Source organism: Chiroxiphia lanceolata, chromosome 3 (assembly GCF_009829145.1).
Source record: "Chiroxiphia lanceolata isolate bChiLan1 chromosome 3, bChiLan1.pri, whole genome shotgun sequence".
Classification (NCBI taxonomy): domain Eukaryota; kingdom Metazoa; phylum Chordata; class Aves; order Passeriformes; family Pipridae; genus Chiroxiphia; species Chiroxiphia lanceolata.
The window spans coordinates 10,108,452-10,130,750 of NC_045639.1; the positions used below are offsets into that span (position 1 = coordinate 10,108,452).

Here is a 22,299-nt window from a genome sequence, read left to right on the forward strand (position 1 = left end):
ATCAGATTCCCTGCTTCAGTTTCACACAGGGCTGCTATTCCTGCCTTGCTGCCCCTGGCAGATTGGCACAGCAGCTGTGCTCTGCAGGTGTTTCCAGCAAAGGCAATGGAAATTTGGCTGTTGACTTTAATCAGAACAGGAAGAGGCCCTGCTGGCCCAGATGGCTGCAAGTTATGGCCAAGGTCTTAGGACTTGGTGCAAAGTCTCTTTGCAAATAGATTTATACTGGAACTGCCTGGTTTAGTTTCCTGTCCTTGAATCATCATGGAACTGATACATCTGGCTTCTTGGTGCTTCCACTTGGTGTTTTGCTTGCTTGCTTTTATGGCAGAGGTGCTGTACATGTGCTGGAGGGCACAGAAAATATTGAAGCAGACCCTCATCTGCTCCCCTGCTGCTCAAGTTAATGGTTCTTGGGAAAAAAAAGAGTTGAGATGAGAGTGCAGCATCAGTTCTGTGGCAGCAAATAAATCCACAGGTGCTGGTGTGTCAGAATCCAGATGAAAGCATCCTGCAGGCAAAAACTATAGACAAAGGTGATACTAACTAGTTTGACAATAGATACAGCTGGAAAAAGGAAACATGCTCCTGAGTGTGCTATCAGTAATTACAGTAACACTACTGGCCTCTCCCTACCAGCTCACACTGCTGAACCACCACAGATCTGTCACAGCTACGAGGGCATTAATACTGACAGATACAGGGATCTATTGCTGAGGGTGGACAGGGAGGAAGGAAGGTCTTCAGTGTGAATCAGATGGTGTTGCTTTTCATTTTTTGCCAGCATTTATGCTGTTCCACACAGTTAAATTAGTTGCCGTGCAAAACCCTTTAACAGCCATTTTAAGGGAAATAACCTCCTGGGAAGAGAGAGATTGAGAAATCAGAGGTCTGCATCTGAATCCCTTTAGTTGCTGTATTTGGTTTGGTGATGCATTGGTCTGTGGTTTGGGTTAGCTTTGAAACCATCTAGTCTCCTATTCAGAATTTTCTTAAAAAAAGACCAAAGATGTGCAATTTCCACAAAGAAAGCTTGCAGCAAAATATGAAGTTCCTATTCTTTAGGAGAGTCCTGCTGCTACTCACGTCTGAGAGATACCTACTGGGTTTTGATGGAAGAGAAAAGAAGCCCTGATTGACTCTAGTCTGACCCCAGGTTAACTCTAGAGACAGACTTGGTTTTCCTCACTCATAACAAACGTGAGGTGTCTACCTGGAGCCCCTCTTTGGGGTGTACACAGGGTGCTCCTCCTGAAGCCTGATTAACCTGAGCTGCAATAATTTTATCCCCTTTTTGAATGAGATATAAAAACATTCAAAGGAATAACTGTTGTTATCAAGTGTTTTAAAGGATGGCAAAATGGGGCAATCTTTCTTTGGAAGAGGCATGTCCACGCAGGAAGTTAATCTAGGGTCCCTCTGTGGGGGGATCATGCTGCTTCTCTGCACAGAGGGGAGGGGAGGCACCTCTAGTGAGCTCATTCTTCTGCTTCAGCTCCTCTGGGCTCTTGGGGCTGCACAGCCACTGCCTTTAACATCCCAGTTTTCTCATTAGAAATTTCTAGGGCAGCAAGAAGAGATAAGAGGACTCATTACTCTTGAACCCTTTAGGTAATGAGATGTAAGCAATAACAAAATAAAGAATGGGTGGTGGCTGCTGAAAGAGCATGAAGATAGATACTGGCAGAGGAGAGCGTGAAACTGTTCAATTTTAAAGACCAACGTAGGCAGAACAGACTGCATGCAGCTGAAAAATCCGGATTATGACTCATATCTACAAATCTTGGCTGGCATCTTGCAGAGGACATGGTAAACTCTGTGCTAATGAAGCATGCAGTCTTTTGAAAAGTTTGCACCCCTTGCAGTCAGGAGTGCCTGCAGTTTTGTGCTGCTCACTTCCAGTGTCCCGGAGGTATGACCACCCATGGCTTCCTCGAGGTGAAAAGACAGTCTTTTTGCATGTGAAGTACCAAGAATGGTATGAAGCCCTCACAGAAGTGTCTTGTGTTCTGACCATTTCTCCCCAGCCTGTGCAATAATCTCTGGGAAACTGAGGTTTTTTTCCTGAGGAGTGAAGTGCTTTCCTCTCTCTCTGGCTTGCCCTTAACTTAGCTTTGACACTTCTATGGTTTCAGCACTTATCAGAGCACAAGTCATCCTCTCAGAGGCCCTTTGCTGTTGGGTTCTCTCCATTCACTTTGTTTGCTTCTCTGACCCACCCCATCATTTTATTTTTCTTCTCCACTGCAGTATATAAGGCAGGAAATAACCTGTTTTCCTGAAGGCGAGGAACCAGGTGATGCTGGACCACGTTGTACCCAAACATGCTCCACCACCATGAGCTGCTTTGGTTCAGCTTTCCAAAGCAAACTCAGCTGTAACTACTGAACATTTAGCTGCCAGGCAGAAACATGCACCTGAAGTTACAGTCTCCCTGAAACTCCCCTGCCAGTTGATGCCTGTGCTGTGTGCACACTGGTCAAGGTGTCCTGCAAGTTGCCCCTTTGTGCAATAGAAAACATCCCTCTGAGTTGTTGTCTTTCCCCTGCTCTAGGACAAGCACAATTTGCTGCTCAGCAGGACTGGCTGAGCAGAGCTGCCCAGCAGAGTGGTCCCATGCACTTCCAGTGCCCCCCTGCCCTTCTGCTTCTTGCCTGCTTCAAGACCTGTAGGTGGGAATTTTCCCAGCTTTCCCTAAATAATGCTGCTGTGGCTCAAGAGGAGGAAGAGCAGGGACTCTTGATTCCTTTGCTTTCCTTCCAGGGAATGTTTTTCCGTTTGTGATCCTCCTGAGGAGAGAGGCTCTGATGGACTTAAACTGCACAGTGTTCTAGAAGGGGAGCTCACCCTACCTCCACAACTTGCTGACCTCCCCAGCTCTGATGGTTCCCATCTCGACTGCCAAAGCCAGCTGCTGTGACCTCTGTTCATCCCCCTGTGTGCTCTGGTAGTGTGTGGACACTGCTTTTACAAAGACATTTTGTAGCTTACATTGCAGAACAAATCCAAGGGTTTTTTTCCTTCTGCTTGTTCGAGGCTCACAGCAGAGGACCAGCTCTGAGCCTAGCTTAGGACACCACCTGAAAACCTACAACACCTTTCAGGGCTCTGGGTGTACAAGACTCCTCAAGATCTTCAAGTGAAATGTGTAAGTGAAGTAGAAGATGGGGAATAACATCGGTCCCATAGGGTATGACAAGCAAGGCCAAAATTGATCTGTCATTGCCAAGTAGGAGGAGCACAGGACATGGCAAGGACTTGACAGCCATTTCCCAGGGATTTCCCTGATGCACAACCCAGATCCAAATCCCACTCAAGGTCTGTTAGAGATATGTACTCTTTGGATTGGATATTTTCCACCTGAGCCGGACCAGCATCCTTCAGTGTCTCAGAGAGGTGACTCATACTGCTGCAGGCACAAAGCCCTCTGCCCGTGCACACCAGACGCCTGAGTTGCCTTGGGGCTCATCTTAAGGCTAGGTCTGGCAGGCTGTGAGTGCTGCCTCTGTTCCCAGAATACATAAATGCCTGATCCAAACACTTTTGTCGTCCTTGATGACTCCTGCTACTAAGTCATTCCCCACTTTCCTCAGCTGAGAGCTTATCCAGAATGTTTGGTATCAATGGCCTCTCTGATGCTCACTCCAACAGAATTTTTATTTTCCCCTCCCACACAGCTGCTGGTGGGAGGTGCTGATTCATGCCAACGACCTACCCAGTCCTGGAGCCCAAAGGCAGCCAGGGAGAGAGCTGAGCTCCTGCGACAGGCAGGGGCTGAAGCAGGTCCTCAGCAGGTGTCAGTGAAGTGAGTGGAGACAGGGCCATTTACACCAGTGGAGGATTTTCCCCCAGGAGTTTGAGGTGTTTTGGTATTTCGGGACATGTGGTTGTTAAATTCAGTGTACAACAGGCAGTATACATCCTGTATAAATGTGTCTATTGAGCATTGGTGATTTTGTGTGGGGCATATGTTTTCCCACAATACAGAAGTTCATTTTAAAAATACCCTATTCTGTAGGCTTTCCCTAATAACTGTTTTCCCACACACATCTATTAGGCAACAGCATATGTCAGCATTTCTTCCTTAAAAGTAAAATCTGGCACATACATAACACACAGAGCATGAAATAATAAGATGTGATAAAACAGTAACTGGAGCTAACCAAAGCCAGAAAACTCATGGCTGGAAGGTCAAGCCTTTATTTAAATCCCCTTTGCAATGGCCTATTTGTTTGCAGGTGCTGTGAATTGAGAGGGAAAGTCTTGCAATGAAAGAACATCTGTCATGGAAAATTTTACCCTGAGTTCAAGCTGAACAAACTTTCACTCGCCCTAGAAAGTAGGTTCTTGTAATGGGAAATGTCAGTCAGCCTTAGGGCAGGTGACACTGTCCAGCATTGTCTGCATTTCTGGGTAAGATGCAGTACCTGAGCCAGAAATGCTGCTAAACGGGTGCTAAAATCAGCACCTCCCAGCCAGAGAAGCAGGGTGATTCTGTGATTACAGATACTGAGGTGGGGATGCTGTGCCCTGCAACACATTTTCAGTGTGCCTTTCACTAATTGGTTGGTTCTAAGTTCCCAGCAGCTTGTTTTGGGTATCTGGGAGCTTCAGAGAAAGAGTGAGAAGGCAGGACATATAAACTTACATCTTTGTCTAACACCAGCTCCTCTCAGAAGGCTGCAACTAGAGGTTGAAATAATAATAGGGGTTTTGTGTCTGTGGGCCAGGCCACTTGTTTAACAAGCAGCTCAGCATGTGTTCTGTGAGGCCAGCTTGTGTTTGCATCCTTAATCTCCTCATTTCTCCCTGGGTTTGGCTGGTCCCTGAGAGGGCATCACTGCTCTGGGTATGGGCTGGGGGCTGAGAGAATGAGGACACAGCCAAAGGTGGCCATAGGATAACTGCTTATGTGTTCTTTTAAAACACTTCTTTCCTCCTTGGCATAGCTGGATGTATAGAGGAGTTGCTTTGGTTTGTATTTAGGGGTGGCTTATTTTTGTGATCTGTGTTCTCACTCAGGAGAAAGGAAAGGTTGATCTTAGGCTTGAGATGTTGGTGCTGTAAAGCAGAAAGAGGCGCCCACAAGTCGAGTTCCACATGTAGTGATGAGAAACCTGTGTATGTGTGGAGAAGTCCCATGTCTGGGTTTCTGTCTCTGGGAATGTTAATGCTGCTTGTCTAGTGTTCAGGAATAGACTTAGGGCACGTGAATCACTGAGAAAAAAAATCTTGTGGGATGAGGAGATACAGACTGCTGTTTTGTAGGCTGGAGGAATCTTACCAAAGGCAGCAGTGAATTAGACTCAAAATGCAGTGGTGTGCTGGACAAGGATCAGGCTGATTTCTGTGCCACTTCCTCCTGTTCCCACTTCCACGGGTTGCTAGTGCTTGATGAGAGGAGATGGTGTCAGCCCCCAGCCTGCCACAAGGGGAAAGAAATGAAGCTGCTAAAGTCCAGACTTTAGCATTTGAGTGCAGCAGGCACTCTTGACACCCCTGATCGTCCTTAGAGCTACTCAGCCTGGGTGGGTCAGTCAGCCTTGGGTGCTCCTAACCTTGAAAGGAGGTATCTTCTTAACTTTGTTCCCAGTGTGATTTTGCCACACTTGGCCCATTTGAACCTGAATTTTCTCCCTGAGGCAGCCACCCAACTTCAATCTGCCTGGAGGAGGACGAGGCACGTGGAAACTCTTTTTTTGCCAAAGCCAGGACATGACACTTTGCAAGCTCAGTATGCCTCACATGAGAGTTGGCAAAACCACCCACTGTGGCTTCCTCTTTCTCATATCCAGGGTAGTAGAGTGTCTTTCATGGTCTCTTGTTCTGCTTTTCATGTTTGCATCACCTTTCCACCCTGAGGGTTACTAGACAAATTTACACTGACAGAGTGTCTTCCAGGTATTTTCATTTCCTAAGGCTACCTTTAAGCCTAAGCCTTTTAAACCTTTTTTATAAGCACACAGCATTTCACACAAAGAGCCTAAAAGTCTTAAAATCAGGGTATGCAAAAGAAAAATATTATATTCTACGGGGAAGAGATGGTAGCAAAATCTCCTCTTGCATTTTGTAGGTTTTGCTCTCTCTTTCATAGAGCCTTTTTGCAGCTGGATTTCTGTTCTTAGTGCCAGTGGGGATTAAAAAGGAGGTTGTGGAAAATTTCTTTGGCAATTCCTTTTGCTGTGTGAGTATGGCTGTCATGAAATAGATCTCTCAGCACTGTGTTTTCAGTCTGGAATTATGTGCCAGGGCATAATTGGATTTTTTTTTTTCAGTACATATATCGTTCAGTAATAAAACCTTTACTTTGAAATAATTACAGTCTGTTGCAGAAATCTATATATTTTTATTTTACGAAATAGAAATTTGCCTCTGAAATTTCCATGATGCTATCAACAACAGAACAATATTGTTCTTACAAAACAGAGCCCTTGCTGAGAGTCAAAGTGCTATAAATATTTAAAGAAATTAATTACTAAGTAAGCCAGACTAGTGCCCCAGTCTTTAAATATTAAATGGAACATATATAGTTGACAAAATGCAGACAGAAACACTGAATGGGGCAATTTAATTGCGTAAATGAAATTATTTGCGGTGCAAAGGCAACTGTTAAAGTCATTTTTGCTTAATGAGAAGCAGTACTCAAAATATGAGGGCTTAAGTTGGCTTTTTTTTGCTTGCTGAAAGAAATTTCTATCCTGTTTTACATTCTACTGCACAAGCCCCGAACTTCACCATGAGGTTACCAGTGTGATTAATTGCATACTTTAAAAAAAAAAAAAATGCAGGGGTGGTTGGGCAGGGGTTGTTCTGTGGAGGAGTTTTTTTGGGGGGAGCACCTCTGTGTGCAGCTCAGCTGGGCCCAGGCTGGAGGGTGAGAGGCTCCAGTGCTCTCAGGATGCTCTCTGGGCATCAGCCGCCTGGGAACTCCAGTCCTGCAGTGATGCCAAGCATCCAAAAGCCAGGCCAGAGAGACATGTTGGCAGCTTTTGGGGACTGTTTGTTGTCCAGGACTTGTCTCTGGTGAGGAGGGTGTTGGGGTGCCCTTACTTCCCCTCTTGTAGAGGAGGAGGCACCTGGGGCTGTGGAGGTGGCTTCTGCTGTCAGCAAGGCAATTTCATTATAGCTGAGACTAGGAGAAGATTAAGTCATAGCCAAATTTATAAAGCCATGAGTAATCATGTAAGGGCTTCTTAGGCCCCTGCTGCATTTTAGCTTGGTGGTTGGTTCATCTGGAGTGGTAGGTTTTGATTAGGACTCCAGCAGATCATCTTCTGGCAGCAGATCAGGTTAGAAGTGGCAGCACTGGCACAATGAAGAGTCTCGTGACTAAAACTCCCAGCAGGAAATGTGCATGTTGTTTCACATCAGTGCCATCTTTCCCGTGGTAATTCCCAGTGTAATTGCAAGAGCTAAGCTGCATTTACTACCTGGAGCAAGCAAGGTCAGTGAGCTGCTATCAGAGAAGGACCTTGGAAGTGGCTCTGGTTTTTGGTGGCAATCATGATGACAGTGCAGTATGGAAAAATTGTCCTTTGTTCCCTATACCCCGAAGGCTGCTTTTTGTTTATGTACTTATTTTTGTATTGCAGCATAATCTAGTTTTCTGCCATCTGAGCTAACAAACACTGAGGGAGGAATGGCTGGGGGGGTGGAAATAGGTGTGTGTGAGCAGCATATGTGAAGATGTTAATGTGGAAAACCTGGGATGTTGGGGAAATGATTGTGTTTATACTTGGTCTCCTCTCTCTTGCCTTTGTTTTGTGTTTGGTGTTTGGGTTTGTGTATTTTGGGTTTTTTTATTCTGGTGATACATTTACAGGTTCTATAGCCTGTGAGTGTATCCAGAGGCCCTGAAGATTTATATTAGCTAGCACAGGGCTTTCTCCAGAAGACCACAGCAGTCTGTGTGTGTATTTTTCATATCCCTTAACAGTTATGACAGGTCTTGTAGGCAGATTTTAAACCTCTTTTTAGTCTGTCCTTATAATATTTAACCTTATTTCTGTGGCATAGATATATTACTGAAGAACTGGAGCTAGAAGGATCCTGCGTGGAAGACAAGAGGGTTACAATTGAGCAAAATCTGCTGCTTTTATAAAGAAGACCAAGAAGGACAACTCAAGAAGATTTGCACTGAACTTTTAAGGTTCTTCTGGTTCTGAAGCAGAAATACGCTGTAAATTCTTTAGATTTCCTTTGAAGAAAGTTTTTGACACTAAAGAGAGGCTTTCACTAGAGGCATGTAATAGATTTGGCACGTATATGGGCACATGCACCCCTGGAGGGTTGTCCCTTCTGCTTTGCTGGCCCGTGTTTGGATCCAGTGGGGATGAGATCCAGCTGAGCCTGTTCCCTCTCCGGTGCGTGTATGTGACGGATTTTAATTCCTCTGAAGTCTTTCACCATATGAACTAAGAGGCACCTGATCCTACCTCGCTGTAGAGCTACTAAGATGATAACTCAATTCCTGGGGTATAGTTCAACTCTGTGTTGCACCATCTTGAATCCACTGTAACAGCTGGTGGGTAGATAGATGTGTAGGGTGATGTATAAAAGCAGGAAAGCCCGAGCATCTGTGCAGATCCATTATCTGTTGTGTTGCAACTAGCATTGCATATGATGAGACCTCTGAAAGGATTTTTGTTGCTCTTACTGAATAGATGCTGTCCCTTAGGTGCTGTCTTTTCCAATTCAATTGTTTATCTCCAGATCCATCCCCTTAGCACCTTCTGAATGAAAGAGCTGAGTTTGTTCACGAGATAGGCTGCAGTATTTTAATTCCATGAAAACTAATTGGCACCCAAGAATGAAGATAATCCCACTAGCACATCTAATTAGAAGAGCAATCCTCATATTCCCCAAGCAGTCTCCTCTCGATTTAGGAGTTCAGACACAAAAATTTGCTTGTCATCCTTTCAAGTTCTAGCTTCTAGAATGAGCCAAATGTGTGATTTTTTTTTAAAGCATTTGTATTTTAGAGAATCCAGCAGGATAAATACTGTTTATTTCATAGAGCAATAGATTGTCACAACATTGTGAGGCATGTATATCACTGCAGCTGAAGTACTGACACATCTGAGAAGAGAGGTTTGGGGTGTGCCACTCACAACCGATCAAGTGAAATACACCACTGCCTGCAGTAATCCTGATTTAGTGCAGTCACATCTTGCTCCTGCTCTGAGGGGAAACTCATCCCAGCTCATACCTGGCTGCAAGAGTCCATGTGAAGCAACATTGTTTTGAATATAGAGTCTGACTGAATTAACTGTGGGCAAGATGCTTGGATGCTCTGGTTTTCCAGTGCTGGCAAAAAGTCTGCTGAATTGTGTTTTGAAATCCTACCCTGAAGGTGGAGTTAGATATGTACTCCATCCAGTTCTGTCCCTGGACCTGTAACAGACCTCCTGCAAAACTTGCAAATCTTTGTAACTTCAGTTCGGATCAAATCTGACGGTGTGAACATGTGCTCCCGTGCAGACCCTGATGTAACTGGTGGCAGAACATTTCCCGGCAGTGCTTTGACATCTTCATTTGCCAATGGCAAATAAAGGACTTCTTGGTCCTTCAGGATCAGCCCACACAATGCTGAGATGAGGGAGCATTTCAGAGAAATCCTGCAAACCAACCATCACAGAGAAAACAGCTGAGAAGCCCCAGTGTAATTCCTGCTGTGGTGCAGGGGATGGATTAGAAGCCGTGTGAGGCAGGGGTGTGGGACTGCTTAATCTCACCTCTCTGTTCTGCAGCAAGAAGAATTCTGTAGTGGTGGTTGTAGTGACTATCAACAGGACTTGTGCAGTACAGGTACTTAGTGAGAGTTCTTCATAGAAACTAAAAGAGCTGGCTATTTTTATTCAGCATCTTTGTATCACTTGCCCCTTTTGTCTGTCATGTTCAAGATAAGTGTAGCCAGGCAAACGCTGGAGTAGAGCAGTTACACAAGGATAAACCAGAGTGTGCTATTTATATGCCTGGAGAAGCAGAGAAGGCTTAAAAGGCAAATGTTTTGCTTAAAATTCTTTCTTATGAGCAGCTGAGAAGGTTGAGGACAGGCTGAATCCCCACACAGACAGAGGAGGACATGGGGACCTTGGAGCCAGTGAAATTCGTCATTGTCTTTTGTATCAGACTCTTGATTTCCCGAGGCCAAGGGTGGTGATTTCCAAAGAAGCATCTGCTTCTTTGGGGAGACTGGGGCTTGCATAGGCAATATGGGAACAGAATGCAGGAGGGGGAGGCTGAGAGAAGACTGACAGAAGATGTTGCAGATGATTTTCTTTCCACGGTGGCCGTGCAACTGGGTTCTGTTATTTTGCAGAAATTGTAATCCGAATGCAAGATGAACAAGGTGTCTGGTTTTGCCTCCTGCTGTTAAAGGCTGTCTTCTAAAACAGGCTTCAAATGGAGCTGAAGTTTCTGCTTCCTTTGTGCACCACTGAAGCCTCATGTGAGTTTAACTGGAGTATTGTTCTTGTGTCCTGCTTTATATGTTTAAAGGCTATATGGTTATAGCAGCCTGGCATTGTTAATAAAATAATACACAGAACAATAATAGAAATAACTGCCAGTTTGATGTATACATCCATTGTCCTCCATGAACACTGGCAATCAGAGAGCCATCTGCTTAGCTCTGAGGACAAACAAAGAAAACTGAAAAACACACATAATTTGGAGATGGCCCTCGGAGGGTTAATGAAAAGAAAACCAAAATAGATTCAGAGCTTTGCCTGCTTTTGAAGCGAACTGGGCGGAGCATTTGGACTTGCTCTATGGAGAGCTCGTCATAGCTGTCATAAGGACTAATTGGGACAGTGGGGGCTATTAAAGAAAATTATATAAAATTTGATGTCTGTAGGTTTCCTCTGACTCCCCAGAGCATCATCACAGTAAATAAGAGATTTGCCTGCAGAGATGGATGCTAAGAGCAGTGATTTCCACGGTAAAACTCTTGAGGAACACTGCATGTCATTCGTTCACCAGATGACATAAGTACCAGGATCACTTTGTAGTCATTCTCTGGTTCTGGGTTTGCTCTGTGCGGGGGTAGGGGGAGGCTGTGAGAAGGGGGCAACGATTTGAGGGGAAGGGACAAAAATCTTCCAGGAAGAAAAGGCTGCTGCAGCGCCTGAAGAAGCTTCGATCGGAAATGGATGTGGAAAGCAGCGGTGATTCCTTGTGAAAGCTGTTTAAGAGGGATGGGTTACCGCACCTCCTCCCTGTAGATAGAGGCTCAGCATCCTCTGACGGTGGGAAAGACCTAAGGACGATACCACATCTTCTTAGCTGGAGAAAGAGGCAGGGAAGCCCCGCTTTTCCCCTTTTCCGAGGAATGGCGGGGCGGGGGGGATGCAAAGGGGTCTCGCAAGTACCTAGGCGGAGGGCAGGAAGAACGGATGCGGTAGTCGCCAAGGAAAGGGGAAACGCGCTCGGCTTTCCCGGCGTGTGGAGAACTTGCCCTGTGCGGAGGGGCCGGGATGGAGGGGAGGGGGCGGCGGCGGCGCTGCGGGGGGAGCGCAGGGCGGTGGGGGCGGCGGCGGCACCGCCCCCGGGGGCTTGCGGTGACGCAGCTCCCGGCGGGGCCCCCCGCCCGTCCCCTCCGCCCCCAGTCCCCCTTTTAAGCAGCGCCGAGCCGAGCGGAGCCGAGCCGAGATGGGGCCGCCGGCGCTGCTCGCCCTCCTGGGCGCCGCCGCCCTGGCAGGTGAGCGGGACCGCGGGCGCGGCACCTCCCGATGGATGGAGCGGGGGGCGAGGGAACAGCCCCGCCGGGCGCGGGGTGGGAATGGACGGATGTCCTCCTGAAGGGGTTCCCGGAGGGGTGACGCCGCCCGCGGGTGCAGGGCATCGCGCCCGGCCCGCCCTGCGGCACCCCCGGGGTGCGGGGGAGGGCGCGGTGGGATGGAGCTGCGAGAGGGATCGGCTGCCCTTCCTTTATTTTTATCCCGGTACAGCATCTTTCCACAAAGACTTCTCGGTGTCATTTTATTACAAGGGTACCGCTAGTTTTTTTGCCAGCCAGTGCTTGATACCGATGGTAAAGTATCGGCGCTGCAGCTTTAACTAGCAGGATTCTTAAAAATATTTTTTGTGGCATGCGGCATTAATTATTGAAACCCCATCATGAAATGAACATTAAACACGATAGAATGAGATGATGGCTTGGCTTTATAGTACCTACAACATCATTACTTGAAAGAGTCAGTGTCATTCTGGGTTGAGTAATTTGGCTTTAGGTCTATCAGAAGTCTCCACATGGAAACGCTTCTGGGACTTGTGCGGAGACTGTAAGGAAGTTGACTACCTTCACGTGCCTTTATTGAAATCAAAAAGGGAGGGTGGAAGATGGGCAAAGAGACTCCAACACAGAGGATCTCACCAGACTTATTCCACAGATCTATGGGCATTTATTATCTAAGATTTTTTTCCTGTTTATGCCATCAAACAGATCAGGTACTTCTTTGTATGCTTTGTGACTGTCTTGCTTTCATATGTCAAATCAGTGAAACGTTAACTTCAAGAACTTTCTAGTACTCCTGCAAATCTATATGCCAAAGTTTAGTTATCCTTCCTAGGAAGACATTGCTGACGTTTTGGTGAGGAATGACACTGCACTGAGTCATCAGCATTAATGAAAGAAAGCCATGTGGGGATTTCATCATAAACCCACCCAAAGATCTGTCTCAGTCTTGGAGATGCAAGCAAAAGCCGTGTGGATTTGTCCTGCATTTTTCATCGTTTTTCATGATATTCAACAACTCTCAGCACTGAGACAAAAATCAGATAATCTGATCGTAACTGCCTGGGCAGACTTGGTTCAGGAGGGTAAAGCAGACCCAGGGCTTTGCTTTACTTTGTAGGTCTGTGGTCTGTTTTTTTTCTGCATGGACAGGGGAAAGGTTTCCCTGTTGGCATGCGTTCTGACTTTGTTTCTCCTGTGAAGCCCTGCAGTTGTACCATCTGCTGGGTCCCTGCAAGCCCAGTGGGTGGGTGCCCTGGTGCCTGAGTCTGTTGTTGGTGTCAGGGGGAGCACATGTGGAGAGGAAGGCAGACACGCTGGCCAGCCATCTTCACCTAGCAGGTGGCCCCAAGGGAGCTCTTGCCAACTGGCATGGGCTGGCACTGCCAGCACCGGTGTAAAGTGGGGCATGCTGGCTCCTCCCTGGCTTCCTATCTCAGCTCTGGCAGAGCAGCTGCCTCAATGTATTATTTCAGGCTGTGCGATGGATTGGATGCTCATCTTATTTCTCCAGGCAGGTTAATATGACATATGCCCAATGCCATTTGCTTCTTCTGACATTATTATGAGAGCCTGATACTTCCTCTTTGTGCGTGTCGGCTTTTACTGTTAACCAGGCACTTGCTGAGATGTGAGCTTTTGGATGACCTGGCAAAGGCAGTGAACACAACCTGACTTTATATTCCTGTACCACTGATGGCTCGAGAGGTAGCCTGAAGTTGGCGTCTGTAGTAGCAAAAGATGTTCAGAAGTTGGTCTGTTCTGTGCTTTATCACATCACCCGGGTGTAACTCACAGAAAAGGTGCTGTGACTAAAAGGACAAAAATCAAGATGTGTCAATTCACCCTTGTGCATGGTGTGATTTCTCATGGGCTGGAGGACCAGAGGGGCCTCTCCAAGAAGAGGCAGTGAAGCAGGTCATTCCCTCTTCTTTCATGCAAGTGGTGACTGTGAGCAGCTCATGCCATTAGAGCGGCATCTCCAACACCTGTGGGATCAAGAGAGTGTCCTTTTAGTGGATAACACTATTTTTTAATAGAAGAGACTTTGCTGCCAGTCTCCTGCCCCCACGTGCATGTACATCCTTATCCTCCATGCTCAGATGGATCCTGCAGGCAGGTTAGACTGGATCCTGCAGGCAGGTGGGACTGCAGCAGCATCAGTGCTGTGCTGTGTGATAGTTATTTGCATACTGGGTCAGTAAAGGAGCCTGAAGCCTGGCTCCTAAAGCACTGAACACAAAAGGTGTGGGAGAGGGTTGGCTCTGAGCACGATCTCCCCCCACACACCACCTGGCATTCTGGGGAAATGATAGAGTGCTATTTTAGGGGAATCCCTTCTGTGCTATCCTTGTGTGGGTTCCCTTCTCTGATCTCAGTTGTGTACGCAGAGAAGAGATGGGGGCTGGAGAAGCACATTCCTACATACGTGTTTGGGGGAGCAGAAATAGAGGGCAGTAGAAATATCAAGAGAGTTAATACTGTGTTATGTTCAGCTATTACGCACTGAGTCAGTGCTCAAGGGGATGTCTGCTTCCTCTGCAAACACAGAAAATAAAGGTTTTATTGCTTTAAACAGTGCAAGGCTACATGCTCCTGTGTGCTTTGCAGGAAGCTTCCTTGGGGCAGTGCTAGGTCTCCTGATGCTGTAAGGTGAACTGACCTCTTTTGTCTACACAATGTGCTTTGTGTTCCTGTGTTACAGATCTCTCACTGTCCCAACCAAGCAGTATGGCAGAGAGAGCAATGGTCATATTTAAGACTATCCTGACTCATGTAAGAACTTCAGAACTGCACCCCCAGCTGTGTGTTTGTGCACTCTGATTCTATGCTGTGTGGGAAGTCTGTGAAGCTATGGTAGAATAGGGCTTGCTTCTACATACTCTTGTGTTGCTGGCAGGGTGCCTAACTTCACTTCTGGAAATCTCAAGGTGGATGAGAATTGACACAGTTAATTTTACATCCAAACTCAATACAGCATCCAAGCTCAATAACCAGCTGGAGATGTACTGCAGCAGTGATGGCAAAATAAACCAGAATGGAGGTTTTGTTTGCAATATCTTCTTTATAAAAGTAAATACCTTGGACTAGATACAACAGAAGTGGCACAAGGAGGTGTTAGTTACCCTACTTGTCCTCAGGACAAAGAGACATGTTGTACTGCTTCCTTCCAGAGTGGTTTTCCACTGGGATTTGGGTTTTTTTGCTTATTTCTTGAAGTGATAATGGACCACTCAGGGAATGGAAATTTTCCTGTGCCTTTTGGCTCTCTCCTTCCCTCCAGCTTCCTATCCAAACTGCTTTAAAGTCTTGAAGAATGGTCTCCTATTAGCAGGGGGGTTGGATCTAAAGCCCCTTGCAGAAACCAAAAGGTTCTTGGGGTGCAAACCCCCTGTTTGGGGTGGGGTTTTGTGGGATTTGTTTGTTTGTTTGTTTTTGTTTGGGTTTGTTTGGTTTTTGTTTGTTTGTTTTATTTGGGATTTTTTTGTTGGGTTGGGTTGGGTTTGGGGTTTTTGTTTCATTTTGGGTTTTGTTTGTTTTGTGTTTTGTATGGTTTTTGTTTCCTTTTTTTTTTAGTTTCTTTTTTTTTGGTTAGTTGGTTGGGTTTTTGGTGGTGGTTGGTTGGTTGGTTGGTTAGTTGGTTGGTTTTTTGGGGGTTTTTTTGGGGTGAGTTTTTTTTGGTGGTGTATATTCTTTTAGTGCTAGAAATGTTGACATGCCTCTTCTCTCATGCTATGCTGCTGTCTTACATTGCTTTTCCATCCGAAAAAGGAAAGATTTAATGTGGAATGTGCCCGGTTTACTGACCAGCCAGCCCGAAACTCAAGCCGTCTCATCAGACCGATGTGACTGAGAACTCCTGTCACTGGTGCTTGTTGCCACTATTAATGAGTCTGTCATAATTTGTTTTTCTTCCAGGTGTCAGCACAGTTCCAGTAGAAAAAGACCGTACTGAAGAAATGGTGAGTGGCTGTGTGTCAGAGCAAGCTTCAGAAAATTATCAGTGATGTATTCTCCATGTTCTGTCTCTAAACTCTCAGGATAATGCTTTTTTTCCTAAGGGTAAACTCTTAACAGATCGTTGCTGATGTGGAACTGAGAGTCCCTTTAGCTGTCAGAAGATACCTGTGTGCACTTCAATGTGCTTGATGGAAAGAGAAGCTGTGCTCGTGTCACTGTGGTGCTTCTGGAACTGTGCAGTGTACAGCTTCCTGAAAAATGAACTGAAATGTTTGACAGTACATGATATTGCACTGTATAAAGTGAGATGGCAGCTTTGAGGAAAGATGAAATATCTACAGTTACCGACTGTGCAACAGACTTTCTAATGTAGTCCTCTCGTCTCCGGCTTTAGAAAGAGATTCTTAACCTGTGTGATTAAATAAATGCCATCACCTCAGACCCTCTGCTCTGGTTGTTAATGTGATCATTTAGATTAGTAAACACATGCTAATAACTAAAAATAGTTGAAAGATAAACTCCATAAATGTTTTATTGTCTCTTCCCAGTCAGCCACCCAGATTGTCGACCTGAGGCTCTTGTACCCCCAGTGTTTGCTCACAACCAACAACTTCAACACTTGAAAATCATTTAATATGGAGGAGCTACGTTGGTAGCACTTAGAATTAGAGGAGGTTAGGTGACTTTCCTAAATCAGCTTCCTCTGCTTCCAGAGGACTATCCAGTTGAATGTTAAGTGCTAAAAACCAGGCAGGGCTTACAGCACACACACACAAAAAGATGTGGAGCATGTCACTCACAGAGGACACCAAGGTGGGTTTGCTTTATTGGCAACCCAAACTACCTTTGCACCTTTGCAGCATCCTCATTTGGACAGATCCTACAGGATGATTCTCCTCCCTTGCATGCGTGTTGTGTTTGGGTTTTTTTGTAGGGTGCTGTTACCTCATGTTTGACTCTCCTTTGTACTGAGTAGGGTATTTAATATGTCAAAAGGTACAAAAGGAGCCTTTACCTGTGCAAACAAAAGAGGAGATGAAAAGAGCTTGTGACTATTCTCTTCTTACTGATACTGTGAGGAGCAAAGCGGTTGATGGCCAAAGGCACAAGAACTTGTGTTAGAGCTGGGGATTACTCAAAACTCATTAACAATAGCCTGAACTAATCCTAAACTAGCTTCTTTACCAACTGGATCAGTAGTAAGATTTCCATTTTTGCCATGAGAATTTCTTCTCCTATTTTGTCTCTTCTAGGTAACCCAGTGCATAGTGGAAGTTCTGTCCAATGCTCTGTCTAAGCCAAATGCACCACCAATTAATCCTGAATGTAAGGAAATCCTGAAGAAGAGTAAGTACAACATTACCTGAACTTGTCAAAGGAATTTAGATGGTTTCTGTCTTGCATTGGAGCTGGTGAACTGTTATTCCAGCCTGTGTGAAACTAGTGCCTCCAAATTTTAGTATCAAAATTCTGATTTCCTTCTCTTTAGTCTGTCTCACTCAAAGAACAAACAGCCTGACCTGGTAATTGTCAGGGATTCTTGGCTAACACTTGTGGCTCTCCACTTAAACCACTCGGAGAGTCTGAGAGAATTTGACAGACTCTTTAGGTAGCCTGAAAAGTCGAAAAATGTGACCATGTTTGGACCACATGCTGAATGTATTCCAGAGGGTAGGAACTGTCTTCACATCAAATCAGCATTTAAATCAACAAGGCAACTGAGTCCATGAACAGTCTCCTCCTTGTTTAAACAGGGAATAATGCATGGCCCTCACACAGTCATCAGAAGAGGGTAGGGTTTACACTTTGGTAAAACATGTATTTTTATCTAACTCAGCCCCAGATTCCTAGGAAATGTTGAATGCCATCAAGCTTAGTTTGTGACATTGTAATTTCAGGAAAAAATCTCCCGCCCTGTATATTTGTCATGTTTTGGAAAATAAAAAAACCAGTTACTGGAAAGAGAGGGTAAGCACCATATTTTTACCCTTAGGCAGATCCAAGAGTAGCAGATGATGAGAAACTTCTCAGAAGTAGTGAGCTATTTCTAAATCTGTGCAGCTATTGTCTGAAAACTTTGAGGATTTGTGATCTATTTCTGATGTTACTCAGACTCAAGTGAAGCAGAAATATCTTCACAGAAGTATGTTGTTACACATACAGTCAAAGTCAGACTTTCATTTGACATTTCAGAAATAGTGGAAGGAATGTGATTTGTTTAAACATAACTATTGCAAAGCAACAGATTTCTTTAATTTTTTTTCAGTCAACTAAAAAATTTTAAAATTTGCTAAAACCCCCTAATATTTTCAAGTAGCTTGAAACAGGTGGTTGTCTTTTTTGTGAGTAATCGTATGTGATGGGTAAGGCCTGACACTCAAACAACTGAACATAACTCCAGATCCAACTGATTTTTAGTGGGAATGAAAGCTAATTTAATTCAATACTTAAAAACATGATGGCAAACAAAGAAAAAAGCCAAAGAGGAAAAACTGTTCTGGAAATTCCAGGGAAACTTCTAAGATGCCTAGTTAAATGAAAGTTAGTTCATCCTCTTCCAGGTAAGCATACAAAATATTAGCAAATTACTAATTTTAAAAGCAGAATTAAGAAAATCAATTCTGTCCAAATCTTCTTGCTACTTTGTGAAGCCAGTTGTCTATTTGCACTGAAATAACACTTCATTGGAGAGTTGGATTACTCCATTGTGCTGCTCTTGGTGTTATAGGTGGTAGAAATGACAGAGAGAGAAGTGAAAGCAAAGAACTTGAAGTGAGGCATTCCAAAGACCCAGCAGAGATTGAAAAACATCATACTGCGAGCATGGAGCAAGAACAAAGTCAGGCAGAAGAGGAATCTAAAAACTACATGAAAGAAAGTGATGAGGAGAAACTTGCTCACGAGGAAGGTAAAAGCATGGAAGAGGAGGCTGGACACCACATGCCTGCTCAGGATGAGAGTCTTTACACAGAAGAAAAAACCCACTATCAGGAAACTGGAAGAGAGGAGGAGAAGAATTACCACAGTGAAGAAGGAAGCAAAGAGAGCAGGTGTTGTGATGAAGGTGTGGAACATGCTGTTCTCAACAAGAAGTCTCACTCTGGAGGCACGAGCACAGATTTCCGTGATGGGAATGATCAGCACCCCGTGGGCCGCTGGCACTTGGAGGAGGGAATGCAGAGCCCTTACAAACAAATTCATGAAGGTGAAGAGGGAGAGGAAAAAAGAAGTGAAAAGTACCACCACGAGTCTAAGGAACGTGATTTCTCCCATCAGCAAGAGCATGAAGAATCTGATGAGAGTGAAGAAACAGAGGAGGAAAAGCAACCCTACAAACCCAAACGATACCATGGGAAGCACAGAGTGGGTGACTCCTATGAAGACAAGAGGGGTCATGGTGGTGGGAAAGGGGAAGTAGCTGAGGAATCAGACACAGAGGAGACCCATCTCTGGAACCAATGGAACCATCATCAGAAACAGCGTGAAGAGCAGCGTGAGGAGAAGAGTGGTTATCATGGGGGGCGTGGGTCTGAGGAGGCAAAGGAGAAGAGGCTTTCAATCCAGGGAAGTGAGAAGTACAGAGACAGGTGGCAGCAAAGGGAAGAAAGCAGTGAAGAGAGCAGTGAGGAGAGCAGTGAAGAAGAAAATAAGAGGTATCACCACAGTGCAGAAAGCAATGAGAAATGGCACAAGGAGAGGAGACATCACGATGGATCACGTGAGGCCAGGAGGCACCGTTCTGAGGGAAGGACGTATCTTGCAGATGAAAATGAGGAAGAGCCAGGCAGTTACCTCAGTGGTGGCAGCAAGGAGAAGCAGCATCATGCTGGAGAAAGATACCTCTGGAATAATGAAGAGGAAGGGTCACAGAAAGCATCTGCTTGGGAGCACCGAGGGCAGACCAGGAGGTACCACAGCACCGAGGACGGGGGGGAGCAGCAGCGCTACCCCAGCTACAGTGAGGAGGAGGAGGAGGTAGAAAAGAAGCATCACAGCAGTGATCAGGTGGAAAATGAAGAGGAGGAAAGATATGCAGAGAGGGAGGAGTACAGAGGCCATCTCCCTGCAGAGAATGAGAAGAGAACCCCAGCATCCTACAGCCCTTTCTACCCACTGCTGTGGTGGAAAAGCCGGCACTTTGAGAAGAGGGACAGCACAGGAGAGCAACTTTTGGAGGGCAAAGAGGAAAGCAGGCCTGCTCTGAATGAGAAGAGTCTTTTCCCTGACTATGATGATGATGACTGGTGGGAGGAAAAGCAAATCCTGAGTGCTCTGAAGCACAAACGTGCTGAGAAGAGGAATCCCAGCAAAATTAACAGAAATGATGTGGAAAGGCAATACAGCAAGATGGATCAACTTGCACAGCTTCTGAATTACAGGAAGAAATCAGCTGAATTCCCAGAGTTGTACAGTTCTGGAGAAGACCTGAAAAAACGTCACGTAACTGGGAACGACAGAAGAAATCTAAGCCAGAGGCCTCTGACGGAAGAGGAGGTATGTGTACAGGTGTTTCTCTGAAAAGCTGGGAAAGCTTCAAATGCACATTTCCAAATCCATTCCCAAGGCAGCTGGTAAACTGTGCATGGAAAAACACAAACAAGATTAAGTCACGTTGAGAGTCAGATGTTCAGTGACCTAAAAATCTGCTGTCTTTGAACGGTGAAACTGTGAATTGGGTGAACTACCCCAGGGCACAGTTTATAAAATAAAGACATTAGCTTCTGTCTGCCGCAAGACAGGAAGGGAAAGGAGATTTTCTTCCCCCTTGGACCCTACCTGTCCATGTTGGGTGTTACAGACGAATAAAACAAAGATGCCAGTGGCAGCAGGAGCAGAGAGGTAACTCACAAACACCACTTGGTCCGTCGGGTTGTTTAAAGCATATAGTTGGCAAGTAACTTGGATGTTTAGAGTGAAATCAGCTGTCTATAGACTTCCCAGTCACTGGGAGCAGTGGAGGCTTAATACTGATTTATACAGACGTTGAATGGTGTTAGCAAGTCATAATAAACAAGAATTGGCAGCATAAAGCTTCTCCTGCTCTCTGTTATTGTGGAGATGTTCCTCTTGGTGCACACTGTGTTCGCTGCCTGTCAAAAGCCTGAACCACGGCGGTTGTCAGGCTGTGGCTTCCTAAAGGACCTTCACCCGAGCAGGAGGGACTGCAGCTGTGAGAGAGCAGGACATCCCCCCCTAGATAATGGTGCTTTAAATCTAGAATGATTAGGCTGTAATTAGAGCCAGCTCTCAGAATGAGTATTTTGATACTTTCCCCAGCCCTAATTCAGATAAAAGCAGGAAATTGCACAAAGTATATGCTGTTAACACCTCTTACCCCAGCAGTCTGCTCAGGGACCATTAAGTAGCAGGAGATCATCTGCCTCAGAAATGGCCTTTTCTGTCGTTTTCATGGAACAAAATATTTGCCAAAGTTATTTGATGAGTAAAATGCTCTTTATGTTTTCACAGGAAAAAGAACTGCAAAACCTGGCTGCTATGGATTTGGAGCTGCAGAGTATAGCAGAGAAGTTGAACAGCCTCAGGAGAGGCTGAAGGTGTTTGGGGTTTCAGAGATTGGTGTAGCTGTACTTGCTGTACCCATGTTCTGTGGTAAATTCACTGCCACTGGATTGTTGTTTGCCCTAAACCCAGGAAATACTGTTTACTGTCCACTATAGTGTAGTGATTTATACAGCTGAAAATGTCTTTAATTTGCTGCTATGCTACTGAGATCTGAATGGCATGAATTTTAGTATCATAATCTTTCATGTGGGCAGGTATTTTTAATAGGCTTTTGAAAATAATTGTGTTAGTGTTCTTCAGAAATATATTTGTCTGAGTTTGCAATAATAAAAACCATCGATCTTGGACCAAACTTTCTCCTTGCTTACTTGACTGACTGGGTTATTTCAGGATTATCTGTATCACTTACATGAGTGAGGGGGGTGTGGAAGGAGCCTTTTGGTGATCTTAGGACACTACAAAGCAGTAAAATAAATGATCCCATAATTAGTTTCAATTACTCCAAATATCTGGAGTTCAATTTAACCACTTATCCAAATGTGGTTTTTACAGCCCTCCTGCTGTGCTGGTGTCTCATATTCATGTGTTTCAACTGAAATAGGAACAATGGTACCTCAAGACATGCTCTTCAGCTCTTACCTACAGAATACCTTCTGTCATTTTGAAATAAATATCACTGATTTATTTCCTTTTCCGTATTGTTTTTCCTTGGTACAAACCTTATGACTCATTTGGAAACTGGGAAACAGAATTCAGGATCGAGGCCACGTTTGTGTTAATGCTGGTGAAATGCAGCCTGTTTGGCTTTGATCTAAACTAACTTTTCAGGTGTTCCAATATTGTTTATTTCTCAAACTGATCTTTTAATTATACAAATATTTTTTTTGTCTGGTGCTATTGTTTTTATTGCCACAGTGTACATGATATGTAGGATTTAAAACATGCTGGTAGTTTACCTTTTACTGTGTAAGTTTTCACACCTTTGTAGCGCCATAGGTACGACACCTGTGTACCTGCCAGCCCAACAGAAGTGGCACAGAAGGAGAAGTACCTGTGCCTGCTTTACAGGTAAGAGAAAT

The 22,299-nt window shown here is 45.1% G+C and overlaps 2 protein-coding genes across 5 annotated transcripts in view; both read left to right on the plus strand.

Moving 5' to 3' along the window:
* SHLD1 (shieldin complex subunit 1) overlaps positions 1-10,430 on the plus strand; it is a 49,867-nt gene extending 39,437 nt beyond the window's left edge. The window contains exon 7 of one of the 3 annotated variants that reach the window (XM_032681921.1): positions 10,322-10,430. The gene's annotated coding sequence lies outside the window, so the exon portion shown is untranslated. The remainder of the gene's footprint in view (positions 1-10,321) is intronic. The other 2 variants (XM_032681919.1, XM_032681920.1) reach the window with 2 other exon arrangements.
* A 702-nt stretch (positions 10,431-11,132) lies between these two features.
* CHGB (chromogranin B) lies at positions 11,133-21,572 on the plus strand. 2 transcript variants are annotated; one of them, XM_032681913.1, is made up of 5 exons: positions 11,133-11,221; positions 15,656-15,699; positions 16,951-17,044; positions 18,426-20,191; positions 21,167-21,572. In XM_032681913.1, the coding sequence occupies exons 2-5, from the start codon at positions 15,697-15,699 to the stop codon at positions 21,248-21,250; spliced, it is 1,947 nt and encodes a 648-aa protein (XP_032537804.1). In that variant the 5' UTR covers positions 11,133-11,221; positions 15,656-15,696; the 3' UTR covers positions 21,251-21,572. The 2 variants fall into 2 exon arrangements, with proteins under 2 accessions (XP_032537804.1, XP_032537803.1); XM_032681912.1 differs by lacking the exon at positions 11,133-11,221 and adding an exon at positions 11,603-11,701.
* Positions 21,573-22,299: the final 727 nt, after the last annotated feature.